The sequence below is a fragment of the Panthera tigris genome, chromosome B1 (genome assembly GCF_018350195.1).
Source record: "Panthera tigris isolate Pti1 chromosome B1, P.tigris_Pti1_mat1.1, whole genome shotgun sequence".
Classification (NCBI taxonomy): domain Eukaryota; kingdom Metazoa; phylum Chordata; class Mammalia; order Carnivora; family Felidae; genus Panthera; species Panthera tigris.
The window spans coordinates 86137358-86157071 of record NC_056663.1 but is presented as its reverse complement, the minus strand read 5'-3'; the positions used below and the strand labels follow the sequence as shown (position 1 = coordinate 86157071).

General features: G+C 44.4%; 1 protein-coding gene across 2 annotated transcripts in view; it reads right to left on the bottom strand.

The window, feature by feature from the left end:
- SETD7 (SET domain containing 7, histone lysine methyltransferase) overlaps nt 1-17762 on the bottom strand; it is a 46517-nt gene extending 28755 nt beyond the window's left edge. For both annotated transcript variants that reach the window (XM_042983867.1, XM_042983868.1), the window contains exons 1-2: nt 17158-17762; nt 8993-9122 (exon numbers count right to left, since the gene is read on the bottom strand). In XM_042983867.1, the coding sequence (XP_042839801.1) occupies nt 8993-9122; nt 17158-17197 (170 nt within the window). In that variant the 5' untranslated portion in view covers nt 17198-17762. The remainder of the gene's footprint in view (nt 1-8992; nt 9123-17157) is intronic.
- Between the last annotated feature and the right edge of the window lie 1952 nt (nt 17763-19714).

Below are 19714 nucleotides of genomic sequence, written 5' to 3'. Positions count from 1 at the left end.
AGGCGCCCCTAAATGTACTTTAAAAGCAAGCAAGAAAAGGGGTGCCTGGGTGGCTCAGCTGGTTAAGCGTCCAACTTTGGCTCAGGTCATGATCTCACGGCTCATGAGTTCGAGCCCCACATGGGGCTCTGTGCTGACAGCTTAGAGCCTGGAGCCTGCTTTGGATTCTGATTCTCCCTCTCTCTCTCTGCCCCTCCCCGGCTCATTCTTTGTCTCTCTCCCCTTCAAAATAAATAAACATTAAAAAAAAATTAAAAAAAAACAAGCAAGAAAGATTCCTCTATCTGCAATAATTTATGAGTGATCCATTGCATGGCAGGATGGAATAAATGCTCTTTTAAGTGAAAAAAGTAACGTGTATTCATTGCAAAACAAACAACAACAACAACAACCAAAAAAACCCCAGCGCTACAAAGATGTAGAAAGTAGAAATTCCCACTACTCTTTCTCAATTTGGCATGTACCACTTAAGATTTTTTTCCCCCTGTGTATATATCATGTACTTTCCCACCTTTGTTGTGGCTGTTTCAATAAAAATGGGAACATACTGAATACAATGTTCTTGACTTGTATTTTCTTAAAGTCTCTTTCAACACATTGGCAGTTTCTTTGGTATGTTAAACTACAAAAATGGTCTTTTGATTTAGATTTTTCTGGCACCAGCATCTGAATCAAGTAACCAGAAATGTGGAGAAAATTGAAACATCAATTTTAATTAAATTTCTTTCCCTACATATACACTCAGACCATTTTTACCTATTTTGTCAAAGCTCTCATACTTAAATTTCTGGTAATAAATTACAAAAACTAACTTAAAAGAAATGGGGAATTTTTATAATTATTTATCTAGAATGACACATCTGCATTTTATTTTATTTTTTAATATTTATTTATTTATTTTGGGGGGAGAAGCAGAGAGAGAGAGAGAGAGAGAGAGAGAGAGAGAGAGAGATTGAGAATCTCAAGCAAGCTCCGTGGTGCTGTCAGTGCAGAGCCCCACAGGGGTCTCCATCTCACGAACAGTGAGATCATGACCTGAGCTGAAATGAAGAGTTGGATACTTAACTGACTGAGCCACCCAGGTGCCCTGCACATCTGCATTTTATTCAAATATTACTGTATTCTCATGTTAAAAAATTTCTTTAACACTGAATACAAAAAGTGCTTTTAGGAGACTTGACAGCTTTGGCTTTTCCTTGGTATTCTGGGGGCTAGAATGTTTTGGGCTTTCCACTCTCTGTTCCGTCCTCCACTGTGCTCCCTTCCTTTGGTCAGCTATAGTAATATAAGAACCAAGACGGGTGGGGGTGCCTGGGTGGCTCAGTTAAGCTTCTGACTCTTGATTTCAGGGTCCTGAACTCAGGGTCGTTGAGTTCTAGCCTGGCGTTGGGCTCAGTGCTGGGCATGAAGCCTACTTAAAAAAAAAGGGCGGGGGGAGCCTGGGTGGCTCAGTCGGTTGAGCGTCTGACTTCAGCTCAGGTCATGATCTCACACTCCACGAGTTTGAGCCCCGCGTCGTGCTCTGTGCTGACAGCTCAGAGCCTGGAGTCTCTTTCGGATTCTGCGTCTCCCTCTCTCTCTGCCCCTCCCCTGCTCATGCTGTCTCTCTCTGTCTCAAAAATAAATAAAAACATTAAAAAAAATTTTTTTAACAAAAATTAAAATTAAAAAAAAAGAACCAAGAGAGAAATTTTAAATGAATCATAATTCTACTTTAAATTCTCACTTCTAACCAAATTAAATTGTGACTCTTAGTATTAAAACATTGTTTCAGCAATCGTTTTATATGACAATATATATTATATATTTTTAGAAGTCTGATATAATTGACATACAGCATTATATTACATATTATCTCTTAAAATGTTGAAAACTAAGTAAAGATAAGAAGAACATCAACAACAAACCCAAGCCATCTACTAGGGCTGTATCTGCGAGAAACTTCAATTTCTTCTAAGGTGTGATATGCAAGCTGAATGGAACACTATCATGCTTCCAGGTAAGAGAATGTGTTATTTGTCTTTAAAGTTTTTTTCTATCCTTTAATAGATCTGTGAGTCTGTCGTATCTGATTATTATAAAGGCTCAAGATGACAGTAACATTTTTTTAACTTTATTTTTGTTTGTTTAGAGAGAGAGAGAGAACGAGTGGAGGAGGGGCAGAGAAGGAGGGAGACATAGAATCCGAAGCAGGCTCCAGGCTCTGAGCTGTCAGCACAGAGCCCGAGGTGGGGCTCAAACTCATAGACCGTGAGATCATGACCTGAACCGAAGTAGGATGCTTAACCGACAGCCACCCAGGCACCCCTGACAGTAACATTTCTGAAGAGCAATTAGTGAAATTTAGTTTTGCTCCCTAAAAATAAATCCTAAGGAAACTCTGCTAGCCACTGTTATCAACAAATAATAGTAACAGCAATAATAAAAGACAATAAAAATAATAATCCATCCTTGATCTTGAGGGCATTATGCTAAGTGAAATGAGTCAGACAAAGACAAATGTTGTGTGTCCTCACTTACATGTGGAATCTCAAAGGGCCTCACTCATAAAGACAGACAATAGTGGGGCAGTTGCCAGGGGCTCAGGGAGGGGGAGATGAGGAGCTGTTGTTGGTCAAAGGAGACAAACTTCAAGCTATAAGATGAATAAATTCTGAGGATCTAATGTACAGCATGATGACGATAATGAACAATACCATACTATATACTTGAAAGTTAAGACAGTAGATTTTAAACCGTATCACAATCGGGGTGCCTGGCTGACTCTGTCAGTTGAGCATCTGACTTTGACTTCTCACAGTTCCTGAGTTCGAGCCCTGTGTTGGGCTCTGTGCTGACAGCTTGGAGCCTGGAGCCTGCTTCCGATTCTGTGTCTCCCTCTCTCTCTGACGCTCCTCAGCTCCCTCTCTCTCTCTCTCTCTCTCTCTCTCTCTCTCTCCAAAAATAAATAAACATTAAAAATAAGTAAGTAAATAAATATTATCGCAATAAAAACAAAGGTAATTATATGAGTGGATGGAGGTATTAACTAACCTGAATGTGGTAATCATTTTACAATATAAATGTATCATATCATCATGTTGTACACTCACACTTACATATATCATATGTCCATAATATCTCCATAAAACTGGAAAAATGCAGATACAGAGTAAACAAAAAGAAATCCATGTTTTCTCATGAATTAGCTCATAGGGAGTCTCCACTCTGCAAGGTCTTTACAGGTTTTCTCATTCAATCTTTACAACTTGGAGAAGTAGGTATCATTATCCCTACTTTATAAATGAGGAAGCAAGTTCACTAGATCAGAGCTCTTGTGGGTTGATTCTTCAAGTAAACTTTCCATCAATCTGCCAAGCTCCTACCAAGGCTGTTCAAGCTCCTCTGAGAAAGTAAATACATTCGCCCCAGGACTCTGAACTTGTCACAATTACTGCTAATGAGTGACCTCAAGTAAACTTAACGCAATAAAGAAAGGCAGTCAGGGTCAGAGCAATTTCCTTGCTTCTCGTTAGAAGAGACTGGTAGGTGTAGTGAGAGGAGGAAGGCTCTGGAGTCAACTCACCTTGGCCTGAATCTCAGCTGCAGCTCCTACTGACTAAGGTGGCCTTGGACAAGTTATCTAACCTCTCTGTGCCTTAGTTTCTTCACATGTAAAATAGGATTATAAAGCCTACTTCACAGGTTGTTACGAAGGGAACGTGTCCAAAGTGGAACAAATGGTATCAAAGTTCTCCATGTCTTTTCCACTCCCTTGCTTCCTGTATGTCACAGGAATTGTTGCTTTCATCAGCACAGTTCATTACAATACAGATGAATGTATTCGTTGAGCCCGGTTCCAGCAAAAGCTGCATGACTATCAGGAACATAGAAGGGACTTTTGCCTTGTGTGGGAGGCTGGAATACATGACTTCAGAAGTCCATTCCAGCTCCAGTTTCCCTGAAATGTGACCAAGTGCTTTCTAAAAACCAAACACAAGAAATCCTGCATGGGCCTGCCACCTGGAAAATGGCAGCCTTTCTCAGTGGCTCACCAAATGGACACCTTTGCTTAGATTATTTGGCCAATGATGAACTACAAAAAGCCCTCTTAGCTGGACACATTAGTGTAGGGAATCAACACCAGGAGTAGTAAATGATACTTTGAAATCTAACTGGCACATCAAGGGGGAGCACCGATAATATAAAAAATATAACTAAATGAATTCACTCAACTTTAACTCATAATCAGGCTAAAAACCACACAATTCCCTAATATTCCACAGCCCAAAGCCAAATACCTGTTTCTTGTTACCATTCTAAAATTTCAAAAAGTTCTGCAAAATTGCCTTCACATCCATAAATCTTGGTTGAAATGAGAACAATTAAGGAAAAAATGCATTAAAATGCACTATTAGGGGCGCCTGGGTGGCTCAGTCGGTTGAGGGCCGACTTTGGCTCAGGTTATGATCTCGCGGTTCATGGATTAGAGCCCCATGTCAGGCTCTGTACTGACAGCTCAGAGCCTGGAGCCTGCTTCCGATCCTGTGTCTCCCTCTCTCTCTCTCTCTCTCTCTCTGCCCCCCCTCCTCCACTCACACTGCGTCTCTCTCAAAAACAAAATAAAAAACATTTAAAATTTTTAGAAAAATGAACATTCAGACCTGGGGATTAGTATAAAAATTAGAGATGTGTACATCAAAGTATTCTGCACAGTAAACATTTTCATAATACTCCACCACAGTACTCCAGTGAATCCACTGGGCCAGATAGACTGCAGGGCCTCATCAACAAAGCCTCAAGATTCCTTTCTCCTCACTGCATAAATGCCTTCATCTCAGGACCAGAGCGGATGTTAAGTACCAATTAACTAATCTTAGTCTTAGGACACTTTCTTCATTTCTCTACAGAGGGGGAGAAAATGGAAAACAAAGCTGCTTGAAAAGACAATTTAAAAACTAAGGTCCATTTTCATGGACCTAATTTGTGGGATAAATGATCTGGTAAAGAAGGACTGGTCTGAGTCTGGGTTCTGACTTAAGCCAGTTTTAATAAGTTTTTCTGTTCTACATTTTGCCATGTAAAAGAAAAGGCCAACTGTTGATTAAGATCTCAAAACTAGCGAACAGTCTGAGGCTGAGATCATAGTAAAAAGGCAAACCATGTACATTTTAGCTATTTAAATTGATTTAGAAGTAGATAGCTATTTCCTGATTTTACCTTGCATATATTTAATTAAGATGCTTCAATTCTCCACCAACAGTGGGCATCTCTGTGGCGTGGGAGTGGGGGTGAGAAAAAAGGGGGAAGCGTGTTCACTTTTTACACTGGTGTATTTCTTAAAGTTTGCTATTCTACCAAAAGTATTTACTATACCTGCAAATTTTAAAAAATAAAATATTCTGCTTCTATCTAGGAACTTGGTTGAAAACTTAACAGGGCCAATTTTCCTGGTGATCTCAATGTTTAAAATTCTTATTCAGGATTATCATATTGTATGTAAAGTAGAAAAGTGATTCTAGACTTTCCCTGATATAAATTTATATTTGCTTGAAACCCTCTCATAAATCACATGCCCAGCTTCTGGCAGAGGTTGTGGTAATGGCTTCACAAATATGTACTTGACTCCAAATTCATCAAGTTGTATATATTAAATATGTACAGCTTATCGTAGGTGAATTACACCTCCATAAAGTGGGTTTTAAAAATGCCACACCCAGTTTCAGGTTTCACAGAAGATTAGAATGCACTGGGCCAAATCTTCTGTCACTACCACTTTGCGATTTTCCAAACAGGTTCTGGCAATTGCAAACAAACCCTTTGATGGAAACGTAAGCCAGCATTACAGGTGTGAACAGCTTGTAAAAACTCTAAAAGTTTTTACCTTTTGTTTCCTCATCTGTTATTTCAAAACCTTGATTTCAGCCTTTTTGGGGGAAGTTTTTCAGACTAAAGCCTCCTGACTGGCAGTGAAAGCACAAGGTCCCCACTTTGTTTTAACCCAATACATCAGACCCTGAAAATTGGGAGCAGTAGTAGGGAGAAAAATAAATAGGCAAATGGAAATTAAGGTACTATTCTCTGGAAAAACAGCTGACTTCTCCATGACCACATCTCATACCCACCTTAAAAAGACTTAGAGATTCCACTGCCTTTTTTTTTTTTTTTCAGTCATAAGATTATCTCACTAATGTTTATGGCAAATCCTTTTAGCAGATGTCTCATAATATGATCAGTATTGGGCTTAAGAAAGAAGGTGACAGTGACCTTTTAAGAACTTAGACACCACTACATCACATGTCATAAAAGCAGTGATACTGACCTTCTCCCCTCAAAGTATTAGCCCCCATCTATCTGAAGAAGGCTAACAAAGATAACCTCTTAAGGTCCTTGCTAATACCATCATTCTTTGATTCTACTATTTGACCTAAGTCTCTACAGGTGTTTGTGTGGTATGTATAAAAACTCATGAATTAGTGCTTCAAAAAGAAAAAAAAAAAAGTCCATGAATTTATTTCTATTTCATAGGTAGTTACTGGCCTAGTGTTAACACTTGACATAGTGCTTCACCTTTTTCGTGTTGTGACACACGTACACTTGACCTCAGGGGTAAACGGATGAAACTACTCGCAGCCAGAAGTGACCAGCTTACTAACTTGACAGAGGGAGGGAGGTGCTTGGGAAGTGTCAGGTCCCACCCAGCTACCCCCAGAGCCGACAGGATCAGTATCTTGGAGCCAACACAGCTCATTCTTAGCACATTGGTGCGGAAGATCTGTCTAGCCCTGCGACACTGTGCGTCAGGTCTGGGAAGCAACAAGTAACCAACATGAAATTAAACCAAATCTGCTGGACTATTTTCCCCGAGTCAGTGGATGACAGGGTATGATCACCAAACTACCAGATTTAAAGCATGACTGTGTGCGGGAGGTGGGTGAGTGGAGTGGGTGCTCTGGGTGAATTCTACGATTCTACTTTTTCTTTCAGTTCCCATACTCATTCAGCAAGACTTTTTTTTTTTGGTTAGTATGAAATTAAGGGAAAGTGCCACGATGTAGTAGCAGATGAAACAGACACAGATTCTGCCCTCAAGGAAACCTCTGTCTTATAGGGAAAATAAGACATTTACAGAGATACAAATTTGTTGAATGAATAAATAAAAGAATAATTGCAGCATCAGGAGGTAAGAAGTGACACTTTCCAGAAAAGAGGTATAAATAAACTGCTATGAAAATGAGGCAGGAAAAGTTTCCCTCTGGACAGGTTAAAGGAACCGCGAGAGAAGAAAGCATTGATATCAAATCTTAAGAGTCCTCTATGGGACCCAGGTATCTGCCAGGTATCCACAGCAGGGCAAAATAAAGGAAATATCTGGCTATTTAAATGAGCAGTTTGCAAGCAAACCTCAGCTAAAAGGAGATGTGGTGTGGGGTTGGGAACAATGGGAAAGAGAAGGTTGGAATTAATAATGAAAATACAATTTAACAAAAAGTCTATGATGGGTTTTTATTGCTTTCCTTACTCTTCCTTGTATCAGATAATGGGAGAGCCTGAGGGACTGTCAAAAACTTTAAACAAACCACTCCAGGGGTGCCTGGGTGGCTCAGTTGGTTAAGCACCTGACTTTGGCGCAGGTCATGATCTCATGGTTCGTGGGTTCGAGCCCCAAGTCAGGCTCTGTGCTGACAGCTCGGGGCCTGGAGCCTGTTTCACATTCTGTGTGTCTCTCTCTGCCCCTCTCTCGCTTGTGTGTGCTCTCCTCTCTCTCTTTCTCTCCAATAAATAAATAAACATTGAAAAAAAAAACCCATTCCATCTATAGAAAAGGGATTCTGGATCACAAGCCAGTCTCTCGATCACCCTTGAACTGTCACCTTAGACATTCCCTTTCCCAAAGGAAATCCATGTTTTAGGAAGCTTCAGCTCATTACCAATGTCCAGAGCTTAGAAGCAGTTGCTCTGCCCTGTGCCCTGCAGAACCCTACTACCTGCTTTAGCTAAATCCATTTCCACATTACCCAACCAAGTGGTCAGAAAGAGAGCTGGTCCTCGCATGGCTCAGAATTCCTCCAAATGCTAGAGAAATTCACGTGGCTGCTCTTTGTTTCTGAAGCTGACAAGGTTTAGAAGTCATGGTTCAAAGGCTGGGTGTGTGCAACTCCAACTCTTCTCGAAAGAGAAAGTCATTTCTACAGTCATTCCCACCTATCTCAAGAGGGGAAGGAGCTTCTGCCTCACAGCGTTGTCAGGTAGGAGGCGAAAGGACAGTAACAAGAACTCTGCTGGGAAACATATTTTAAGCAGAACATACTAGTTAAGACAGCACTAAGGTCTCACACATAATGAAGGTTATCCCAAAGAGCAGTATTTCAAACACCGTGGGTCTGGAGCTGTATGCCTCCTATGTTTACCTGTCACATGTCTCACTGCATGACCCCTGATGATGTGGTTCTGAAGAGCTTTGCTGAATATTTTCTTGACTAATCTCATGAGGACAGAGTATGCTGAGGAAATCATGAACCCACGAGCTGGCCGCATCTTCTTTTGGGATGTGAAGAAACCAGACCGTGATTGGGAGAAAGGGCTGCGTGCAGTGGACTGAGTGTGTTGTGCTTGAGAACTGCCCACACTGGCCCCTGACAAAAACAATCCCCATTTGTGGGACTTCATGGAGACCCATTCGCTGGAGGAGCAGGTGGAATCCATCAAAGAACTGGGACCCACGTAACCGACTGGTGTGCGACGGGAGCCCCCGATTCTGGCGTGACAGAGTGGCTGTGTCAGGCACGCCGTAGGAGGCAGTGATGACGGACCCAAGCCTGAGGCTGGCCTCCCCACAGCAGCACAAGTGACTTTCTTGGTCCCCAAGGCAGTGCTTACATATTGGGGTTGCTTTCGCCTTTTCTATCAGTTGTACTAAAACATCCACTGAAATTTCATTTGTACCATTCCTTCAAGTAAAGTAATTTGGTTACCCGCCCTAAACAAAACAAAACACAACTGTGAGTGGTACCTGCCATCAAAGAAGAAGAACTTTCCCCGTCCATTCTTCTCTCCGTGAACAAAGTTCCCCTCGAATCTGTCCGTGGAGGAGTAGGTGACTGTGCAGAACCCGTGTGGCAATCCATCATCATCCAGGTGTCCTGGAGAAAGGGAACCGCAAGGCAAACCTTAGCATCTTCAGCGCTCTCCCACCGAAATGTTCGTGCTCAGATCCTGCCAGCAAGTTCCCTGAGCAGCATCCCCTCCTTGCCTGAGGGGACAGTGAATGTCAAGGTCTCTGTGCCTGCATCAGCAGGATCAACTTGACTGTTAGGTACGCTTTGCGAATGGATGGGGACCACAGCAGAGGGACTTACACACGTTTCAGAATATGAACCAAAAAAATAAGCTTGCATGTTACTGGGGACTAAAAGTTATTACCAATAATAACATCTGCATGTTTCAATTTACCAAGTACTTCCCTACGAAGCTTCTATTTGGAATTAATGTCCCCAAACTATCATGCTTAATTGAAATGTGACTGAGCACCAGTTTATAGTCTATTATAAGGTACATTATCTTTGCAGTAAGTTATCTAATTGTAGAACTCAGTATACAGTATGATTTTATAGCTTATTATATAGTATGATGTGGAGGACTGCTAGCCAGGTGACTTTTTTTTTTTTTTTTTAATTTTTTTATTTTTTTTGGGACAGAGAGAGACAGAGCATGAACAGGGGAGGGTCAGAGAGAGAGGGAGACACAGAATCGGAAACAGGCTCCAGGCTCCGAGCCATCAGCCCAGAGCCTGACGCGGGGCTCGAACTCACGGACCGCGAGATCGGACCGCGAGATCGTGACCTGGCTGAAGTCGGACGCTTAACCGACTGCGCCACCCAGGCGCCCCAAGCCAGGTGACTTTTGAAAACCTCACTGCTTGTTAGTTTGAACAACAAGGGACATAGCCATGTCTCAAACTGCCCTAACATTTATACACCTCATTGTACTAACACATGAACTCCTAGTCCTTCTAAGCCTGAACTTAAGCTTAACCTTGAACTAACTGCTTTACGTTGCAATTCATTTCAGCTTTGAATGTTTAGTAATAACCTTGTCATATACCCTCTACCACGATGTTCAGAGGGCTTGTGCTTTAAATGCAGCTAGAAGTATCTACATGGCCATTTAAGTAGTGATTTTGAACATCAGCAGCACTTATATTGTGATCCTTAAATTGCTGGTTCTTCCTGGATCACAGACTGGTGGTATATTCTAACATTTATGTATACAGTCAATATTTAGGTTTTTTTTTTTTTATTATTCTCTACATATTTCATAAAACCCAGGAGTCACCTCATCGATGTCTCCCCAGTTTCTCTGGTGAGCTAATTTTATGGAGGTGGGTGAAAATGAAGGCAATAATTAATCTACTGGCTTTTCCTGGGTTAACAACCTGGGTCATGGATGAAAAAGGTATGAAAGCATTAAACACCGTGTGCAGTGCAAGGGACATTAAACACTTAAATGTGGCTTCCAGATGGCTCACAGACATAAAAGAAAACACAAACTATATCACCACAATGAATGCTTTTGTCTCCTAAAATGATTTCTTCTAACATGATAAAAAAAAAAATCATCCCTTAGAAGAGAGGTTAAGTAATAAGCATTATTATGAAGAACAAAAAACCTCTTCACTTGTGTTATTGATTACATAAACATAAAATAACAATGAACAAATATACTGTCTTATTGCTACATCTGACTCTGTGTAGAATGAGTTACCTAGACTATTACAGCAAAACAGGGCTACTTAAATAAATCACAATCAATATGGTTCCTTTCCTCTTAACACAAATTTTTTTCCTACAAAGAGCCAGGAAATTAGTGGTTAGAAAGCTACTAGACCACAATTGCTTTCTCTCCCCCAGAAACTAACTATACATGACATATTCAATGATACTTGAGTCATGTGAAATAATTTGGACAATTATTTCCTAAACATGTACAGATAACATTTCTCTGATTGAAGTAAATTGAATATACTTTTTTTTGTATTTTCATAGAAAAAAAAAACCCCACTCAGTGTATAGCTAAAAGCTTTCTTCTATGAAATGTTAGGATTAACATTTCTATGAATTTAGCACTCTACTTATAATTTAGGTATAAATATCAGAATAATCATTTTAGCCTTATACTGAGGCAGTTACTAATTAGTTGAAACTGTTTTCCCCACAGAAAACAGTTCACGTATTTCAGACTTTAAAAAGTTAACATATGATGAAACTTGTGTTTCTACTTGACATCCAGAGTACTATTATGATACTCATGAGTACCAAGGGGGAAGAAGTCCAGCGTAAATTCATTTGCACCTTTCCTCATTCACAACAGTCCTGTCCTACTTCTGGATAATACATTGCAGGTGCATCCTCAGCAGTGGAAAATTAGAGAAAATTTAAAGTGTCATACAACATACTAAAAGCACTGTGAGGGCCAGTACTGATCCCCAGCGAGATGAAAGCAAAAACATCACTCCGTCCCATTCCATGAAGAAGGATGCTTGTGTCGATGTGTCTTTCCACAGGCCAGGAAGAGATGTCCCATCATTTCTCGGGTGACACTGTGGACATGTGACGTGTGACACTTCCTTCTCCCTTTATCAGTCCCTCTATCAGCGGGACCCCTTGTTGGCTCGTTTGTTTTGTTTTCCTCTCATCTTTGCCAAAAGGAGGATGATGTTATCAATGGACAGGATCGGTTAAAAAGCTGGAAATTACAGGCTGTGATCGTTCAAGAATTCCACCCTGAATATTTAATAGCCCGGAGTGATTCTCCTCGCAGTAGAGCTTTGTATCTAAACAACAGCCACAACCAAAACAATAACAACAACAAAGAGACTTTCCAAAGAAAGAACTGTAGGGAAGAGAAGAAATCGGGATGTGACGCCCTCACGTCACCTTTCAACATAGAAGATCCTCTGGTACAACTCTTATGCAAGCACCCTTTGGATAATAACATCCTGTAATATTTGTCTGGTCAGTAATGGCCGTTTAACGGAGGGGCTACTGCTATACAGAAAAGAAAAAAGTGTGCAAACCAATGGGCGATGTCCTTCCTTGTTATCTAAAGTAAACCTTACCACAACCCCCCACATTCCAAGCTTATTGCCTCATCTGAGGAAGCCAATGCTAAGCACCTAAGAAACACACTAACTACTCTGAACGTGCTAATGATATTGAAAGCCCCTTCCCAATTCCTTCAATCCTTTCTTTTCTCTCTAGAGAAGGGCACCCTAGCAAACTGCCCTTTCTTCCTTGCTGCTGGCGGAAGAAGGTACTGCTAGGGGCAGGTATCCGCAGGACCCAGGAAGAGAAGCGGAAGAAGCCTTTGTAGTTAACAAGGTTCTCAAAAAAACCACCAGGATCTTCAACAGCATGTCCTGATTCCGAATTCCTATCCCTTCCAAGCGTTACCTAACTCAGAGAGAAACACCAGTCCTCCTTGCTCTCATTGAGGTCAATTTGTAAAATGCTCCAAGACAGCCAACAGCCTTCTGGGCCAGTTCCCACCAAACAGAGGTTAACACCAGACCCAAACAACAAGGGGAATTCACTTGAATGACTGTTCTGTGTTGCTAATGCTGTCCTGGCTCGTGTGCCATGTATCTGTCCGCAGCACGATTCTAAATATTTACAGAGGTTAGAGAAGGAAAATTTTACTTTTTCCACTCTGTTCTAAAGATCATTACCTACTGAACAGATAGAAAGTTAAAAATCTCCCCCTGGAGTTACCTCTGAGCTTTTTTCCTGTATCCTTGTAAGAACACAAGACCAGACCTGTATTTTGTGTAATGATGGGACACTTGGGCAAAGGAAATTCCCTCTGGATCAGACACTGGCTGCTTACTGCCTCAGGCTTACCCCACAGGAGATCTGAGAACAGGGTGTGTGTGTGTGTGTGTGTGTGTGTGTGTGTGTGTGTGTTTTCTTCAGAACAAGAGACCCTTACATGCACTGTTGGTTTTGTAGAACAGGGATGCTTTAAAAAAGTAATAATAATACAAGCACAATAATACAAGCATAATAATACAAGCACAATACATTCTGTTTTGTGCAAAGGACATGCCCTTGTGAAGATGCATTCACACTGGTTGTTAAAAACATACTCTGATTTTTGAGAGTAATTCTTTGTGAGAGCTCAATTATTAGTTGTGAGGGTCCTGATTTTAATGCGTGGCCCACAGGGAGAGGGTGCTCCCAGTGCACTGAGCATGCCTTTTTCCCAAGTACAGAACATGAGCCAACCTTATTAGAGACAGACAGGATCAGATATTAGGGGGCCTTAAAAATATTTTTAATATTTTGAGGCAGTTGGGGGCAGTGGAACATTGAGATGTTTACTTTCTTTCTGGCTCCATAGTTCTGGAAATTCTGACATTTCCTCCTTTTGAGTATTCTTCCTCAGTGTCTCCTCTATTTCTCCGAGCCTTTCCATTTTTTCTTGTCTGCTTAACCACCTATCTGGATTATTTTAAGGAACCTTTTAGGCAATCCCTTATCCTGCTCACCACTGCTGGTTCGTCTTCCCAGAGCAGAGCTCTGGGCCTGACATTCCCAGCTCTAAAAAGCCCATATAGCTTCCTATTGCTTTCAGCACACAATCCACCTCACCGGCCCATGACACAGCCTCTTCCCGTCTTAGCCTCCACTCTTCTCCTCGGCCCTCCTAGCAGAACTGAATGCTTCGTCTCTGAATGTGCCTATGTCACAACAAGATGCCAAACCTGTGTGCACTCACGGAGCTCCTCTCTCCACCAGAACCAACTCTGGACCACCTCTTCCAGGAAAATCTTTCCCCATCCACTTCCCCAAGCTGGAAGTAAGTCTTACTTCTCAGCCACCATAATTCATCTGTTTGGATATGAAATGCTTATTTAAAATGAAATTAAGGACCACCTTGTATTCATCTTTGTACCTACGGGTAGACAAAGAAAGAAATCTAGTAATAAACAGTTCTGTTCCCAAAGCTAAACATCACTTCCTACTGAACCAATGAGCCTTGAAGAGTTTTTTAAAAAGCCACCGCAGGATCTCAGGTGGCATTGTCAGGCCCTCTGAGGCCAGGGGTTGCTACCTTCCCAAAGGCGCCTAGCCAATAGGAGTACACCGATATTCCCTCCACCACCCACCTTTGCCCTCGGGATTCATCTGCTCAGAGCCTAGAACTTCACCTAGGCTACAGTTCCACCCTGACAGAGAACCAACATACAAACTCTGATCCTGCAAAGATCAATTTCTTCTCCAGACTAAACTGCTAGGTTGGAAGAAAAAGAAGAAACAAGAAGTCTGTTGGAGGGGCTGTAAGCTAAATTCTCTTTCCCCTACATTTTTCTGAAGGTCACTGAACTCTGTCAGAACCAACCTCTGGAGTGATAAGAAGTGATACTGACAGAATACTTAACTGTTGCTTCCACACTCAGTTACCAAGTATTTCATATATTTGAATGACTCATTAAATTTTTTTTTTTAAAGGAAAAATGGGGGCGCCTGGGTGGCTCAGTCGGTTAAGCGTCTGACTTCGGCTCAGGTCATGATCTCGCGGTCTGTGAGTTCGAGCCCTGCGTCAGGCTCTGTGCTGACTGCTCTGTGCTGACTGCTCAGAGCGTGGAGCCTGTTTCAGCCTCCCCAGTTCATGCTCTGTCTCTCTCTGTCTCAAAAATAAAATAAACGTTAAAAAAAATTTTTTTTTTAAATAATAAAAAAAAATAAAAGGAAAAATGTAGGGAGAAAGTCTGGTAGGGGGGACAGAGGTTCTGGAGGTCCAAGCTTATCTCCTACCTCACTGAGTGTCCTTGGATTTGTGCCTCAGTTTCCTCCTCTGTAAAATTAGGATAATATTAGTGCCCACCTCAGAAGATGGAGTGGATAATGTGTGTCAGAGCATGAACACAATAAGAACTCAACAATCACAGCAATGATAATAATTGCGAAGACATTCAAACTGCTGAGAACAGAGGCTCTGTTCATGGAGAGAGGTAGGTGATTCTTGGACACCAAGATATTCAGACTAGCCTTTTACCAGTCTCCCATGCATGTGGTAGATGATAAGTAAAGACTATTACAGAGGCACTAAAAAGGCCAACAATGGCTGGAGAAAAGCCAACTGCTACAGTTCACTTCGTGTACACACACATGCTGTAGATACTGAGTTTGAGCTCTAGATGCTTCTAAGATTCTGCGCTGCTCTACCTGTTTACTGTCAGGTACAACTGAGTGACCGTGAGTCCTGGATTGCCCCAAACATTCAAAGCTTAAACTAGTTTTTTCCACCATGACCCCTCTCGCTCTCAAGCACATTCTGATTTGGGACGGTAATGTATATGGCCGTCCTATATAAGAGATTCTTTCTTGTTTGTATACAGAATCCCCCAAAACAACAGAAACATTTCTAAAGCTGCTTGTTCGCATTTTACAAGAAGCCCAGGGACTGTGGACAACTGGGCCTTATGTTTCTAAAAAGCTTCAAAAAGAAAGGTGGTCTAACCTGGGGAGCACTGTCTGCGATCAAGGGTTTGCATTAAAATTTTACAAGTAAAAGTAAACTCTGTAGAATAACAAGCCCTAACAATTCGAAGAGAGCATGTTTTTCATTTATCTTTCCTAACATGAAGGCACAAGATGTCAATAATTTAAATTTAACGAAGGCTTCCAATGAACCCTCTCAATCAATGTCTCTGGTGCCCCCTGAGCCCCCAACATTGGCTTTAATTACTAGACAAACAGTTCTGTGAGTTCACAACATTGTGAAATTAAAACAACAACAAACAGCCTTTGAAACTAGATAAAGGAGTAAGTTTTAACAGTTACACCAAGATGGATAATTTTGAGAAAATTCAGAATAATTAAGACCTCGAGGTCACTGCAAACAGAGTCAGTTATGTTTTATAAAAATCAATGTATCTTTATGCATTTGTACAGTGTTGCTACTTTTTCTTTACCTTTTATGAGCACTTGTTTATACAAATTAGATAGAAACCAGACTCAACCAAAAGCTTAAAATTATTTACTTGGATGCTTGGTTTAAAATATTCTCGAATAATACCACACAACATTGCAAAACATCACGACGCACTGTCTGGGTTGGAATCAAATAAATAAACACGCTAAAGAGTATTTTCCAATATTCAGTGTTACCAAATCATAACATCTCCTGATACAAACAAGTAGATTGTATAACGTCCCCACCTCGCTCTTTAGAACTAGCAAAAAAAAAAAAAAAAAAAAAAAAAAAAAAGAGGTGGAGAAACTCGGCAAAACAAAGTGGCGAGAAAAGTCGGGGGAGGGGCGCTAGAAGAGAAGGGGCGGAGAAACACGACACCAAGGCGGTGATATCACCCACAGCCAACGGCATGGAATTCAGAAAGTTAAGTGTCACCCAGCAATTTCGGTCAGGGCTTGCGGCGCGCCTGTACAGCGTGGCGGCGGCGGCACCCGGGCTCGGAAGCAGGAAGGGGGAGGGGTGGTTTGACTGAGTTCGCTCGGGGGCATTAGAGGCGAGGGCCACCGCCTCCCGGTAGGCGTGCGTTCAAGCCCCGGGTCGGGAGCGGCGTTCACTGCCCTGCAATGATTTCATCTTTTCGGAAAAGCGGCCGCCCCGGCCGCGGCTGCCACGTGCCTGGTTCGGCCCCGTGCGCTGCGCCGGGGGACGGACCCGGACGCGGCCGCGGTCACCGCAGGTCGCAGCGGCGAGCGGAAGGAAAGGGCTGGCAGCCGGAGAGGGGCTTGCGGTTGCCAAAAACGGGCCGGGGGGTCGTTCCGCCGAGACCGCCGGTCTCGGGGGGCCTGTCCTCTTGCGCACCCCCCGGCTTCCATCCCCCAAAGGGGGAAGGCCAGAGTGCGGGGCAGGTTCTCAACTCCGAGGGCGGATGCAGGCGGTGGCCGGAGGGCTGGAGCGGCCGTACCCTCCCGGCGGCCCCGGCCCCGCGGAGCCCAGTTCCTGGCCTGCGCCCCACCGCGCAGTGCGCGCTCCCGGCGGCGTGGCCGTGGCTGCCCGGCCCGTGCCCGAGCCGGGCAGCGGGCCACCCGCGTAGGGGACAGTGGCGGCCGCGGGGCCCGGCGCCGCGCGGGTCGCAGCCCGCCACTCCTTCCGCGTTCCAAGCCCTCGGCGCCTCCTCCCCCAACCCCAGAGAAAAGCTTGTACCTTCCACCGCCTCCTCCACCATCTCGTCGTCGCTATCCATGGCGTCTGGGGACGGTGCCCAGCTCTGGGCCTCGCAGCTGCCTCCCGTCCGTCCCGGTGCTCCCGGCGGCTGAGCGAGCGCTGGGGCTGAACCCTGCGAGTTTGGAGGAGGAGGAGGAAGAGGAGGGGCAGTCGGGGCTGGCTCGCACTGCCTCCCCCTACAGCCCTTTCAATTCCTTGGTCTTAAGCTGCTGCGGCAGCACTCGTCCTCCCCCCCCCTCCCTTTGCCCGCTGGCCCCTAGCCGCCGAGGCTTCGGGGTGCCGCCGTGGCCGCCGCCGCCGCTGCAACTTTCTCCTGTAATACCCCCTCTTTGTTATCGAGCAGATGATCCGCTGACATCACCCAGCGCCGGTGCGCTCCCTCCCTCGCTGATTGACAGTTCCCTGTCCCTTCCCAGAAGTAAGGCTCCTTAAAACGAAAGGCGCTCCTGGTCCGCGCTGACTCTGCGCCCCAGCCAACCAGCCCCCGAGCCCATCAGGGTTTATCTTTTGCTTCTGCTCGGCTGGGTGCGCTCCGAGAGCGCCACGCGGTCCTGCGCACCGGGCTTCCTGCGGGTACTTGGGACCGCCCGGTTATCGTCCTCCGGGTGGGGGGGGGGGGGTGGTGCTCAGAACTCTCGCCCTCCAGCTGTGCTGGGGCAACTTGGAAAATCCCCCGTGCCCAGCCCTCCAGCCCCGCCTCGGGACAGCCTCCAAAGAGCATGGGAAGCCAAGGCAGCGTTTCTGACGCTCCAGCACCTCAACTTCCTCTCGCCCTCGCCCCCGCCCCCACTTTACCCCGTTTGCCACCCGGAGCTGCACGAGTGAGGCACGCAGGGGAGCGCAGGTGTCCCTGCGTCGCCGCATCACATCCGTGAGCAGGTTTCCCAGACTCAAGGGGGTGACATCCAGCCCCGATTCCTCTCCGGGCTGGGGCTCCCACCCCAGCGCTCCGCGTCCCCACCCTCCTCGGGACTGTCAGGCGTTCGACTGATTCGGGAATTCAGCAAATCCAAATGGCAGCGGGTTCGTTATCAGGCAGGGAACTAGCCGCAGGGAAGGCCCGGCAGGTTCCTCCTCGCGGTTGTGGTGATGGAAAAGAAGCCACCGAGTGGAGCTAACGAGGAACGACCCTCCGTCTGGCGCGCCTCCTTCTCGCGCCTTCCGCCCTGTACGTGTGATGCCCCAGCTGTCTCCCTGTTTCTCCAAGTGCCAAGCACTCCATAGATTCGGGCTCTTCAAGTGGAGAAAATGACGGGGCACCCAGTTCCCGGCCCAGCCACTTACTGTCATTGTGGCATTGCCTCTTACAGGTGGCGGTAAAGGGCGGCTGTAAATAGCTGGTTAAATGGATATGCAAATGTACACAATGTACCGTGGAATTACAGGGTGCTGCTCTGGGCATCTGCCAAGAACAGCTACTGCACGGGAGGAGGGGACAGGAGCGAGCAAAGAAAGTTGTTCCATTTTGTTTTCAGAACAACGAATGAGACTTTGGGGATTTCAGAGTACTTCCAGCACCCGGAGACCACGCCTTGTTTTCGGCTTTGTGCTTAAATGCTAGATATTTTTATCGAGTATTGTGAGTTTCTTCTTAAATTCAGTTTTTCTTTGTGAAACAAAAACAACAACAACAATGTTAGGGACGCTTGTCCCATTCACTGCCAGGAATTTCAATCTCTTTTGACTGGTTTCAGAAACAGAGGGAACGGCCCTGGACCAGGAGTTAGGATACTTGGGTCCTGGGGTTGCTGACCTGCAGAGGGGCCTTGGGATCTTTAGAACAGAGTGAAAATTCCTCCTGCCGGGGAGAAGAGGCTTAGGCTGCTCTAGTGTGAGACTGCTCAGGCATATACTATACTACTCTGAGATCCCCTGACTCAGGCTAGACCACTCAGAGGTCTCCTGGCTTAGGCTAGACCACTTTGAGTTCTTCCTGCTTAGGCTATGCTGGTATAAGTTCCCTCCAGCTTGGTCTAGATCACTCAAAGGACTGCCAGCCTAGGCTTGACCACCCTGAGGTTCCCCCACTACCACCCCCCCCCCAGCTGGGGTTAGACTACTTTGAGGTCCCCTGGCTTAGACTAAACCTCTCTGAAGTCTTCTGGCTTAAGTGCAACCTCCCTAAAGTCCTCCAGTAAAATACATGGGCTCCAAAGCTGTGCAGAGCAGGTATCCCTGAAGTGGAAGATGAAAGAGTTACTTCAGGTTACATCATCTTCAAACATGAACCACAGAAATAGGGTTTGTTTGTTTTTTTCCTGATTTTTAAAAAAAGCTATCAGGTACCGAACTTGGTCTCTCATTGGTTTTGAGTTATGTGATATTTTTCTTATTTCCTTTTTAAACTTATCATCTCCTCCCTTACATGTTACATGATGCACAAAAACACACCAGTTCTTCTCCCCCAGTTTCCAGTTTATCAAGAGGCAGAAAACATGCCGAAAGCTTCAAGGAAGCAAAAAGAATTTATTCCTTTACTCTGAGGGAGCTGAGGCAGGGAGAAGGTGGCTTGGAAGAAATCGGCCCTCCCAACACA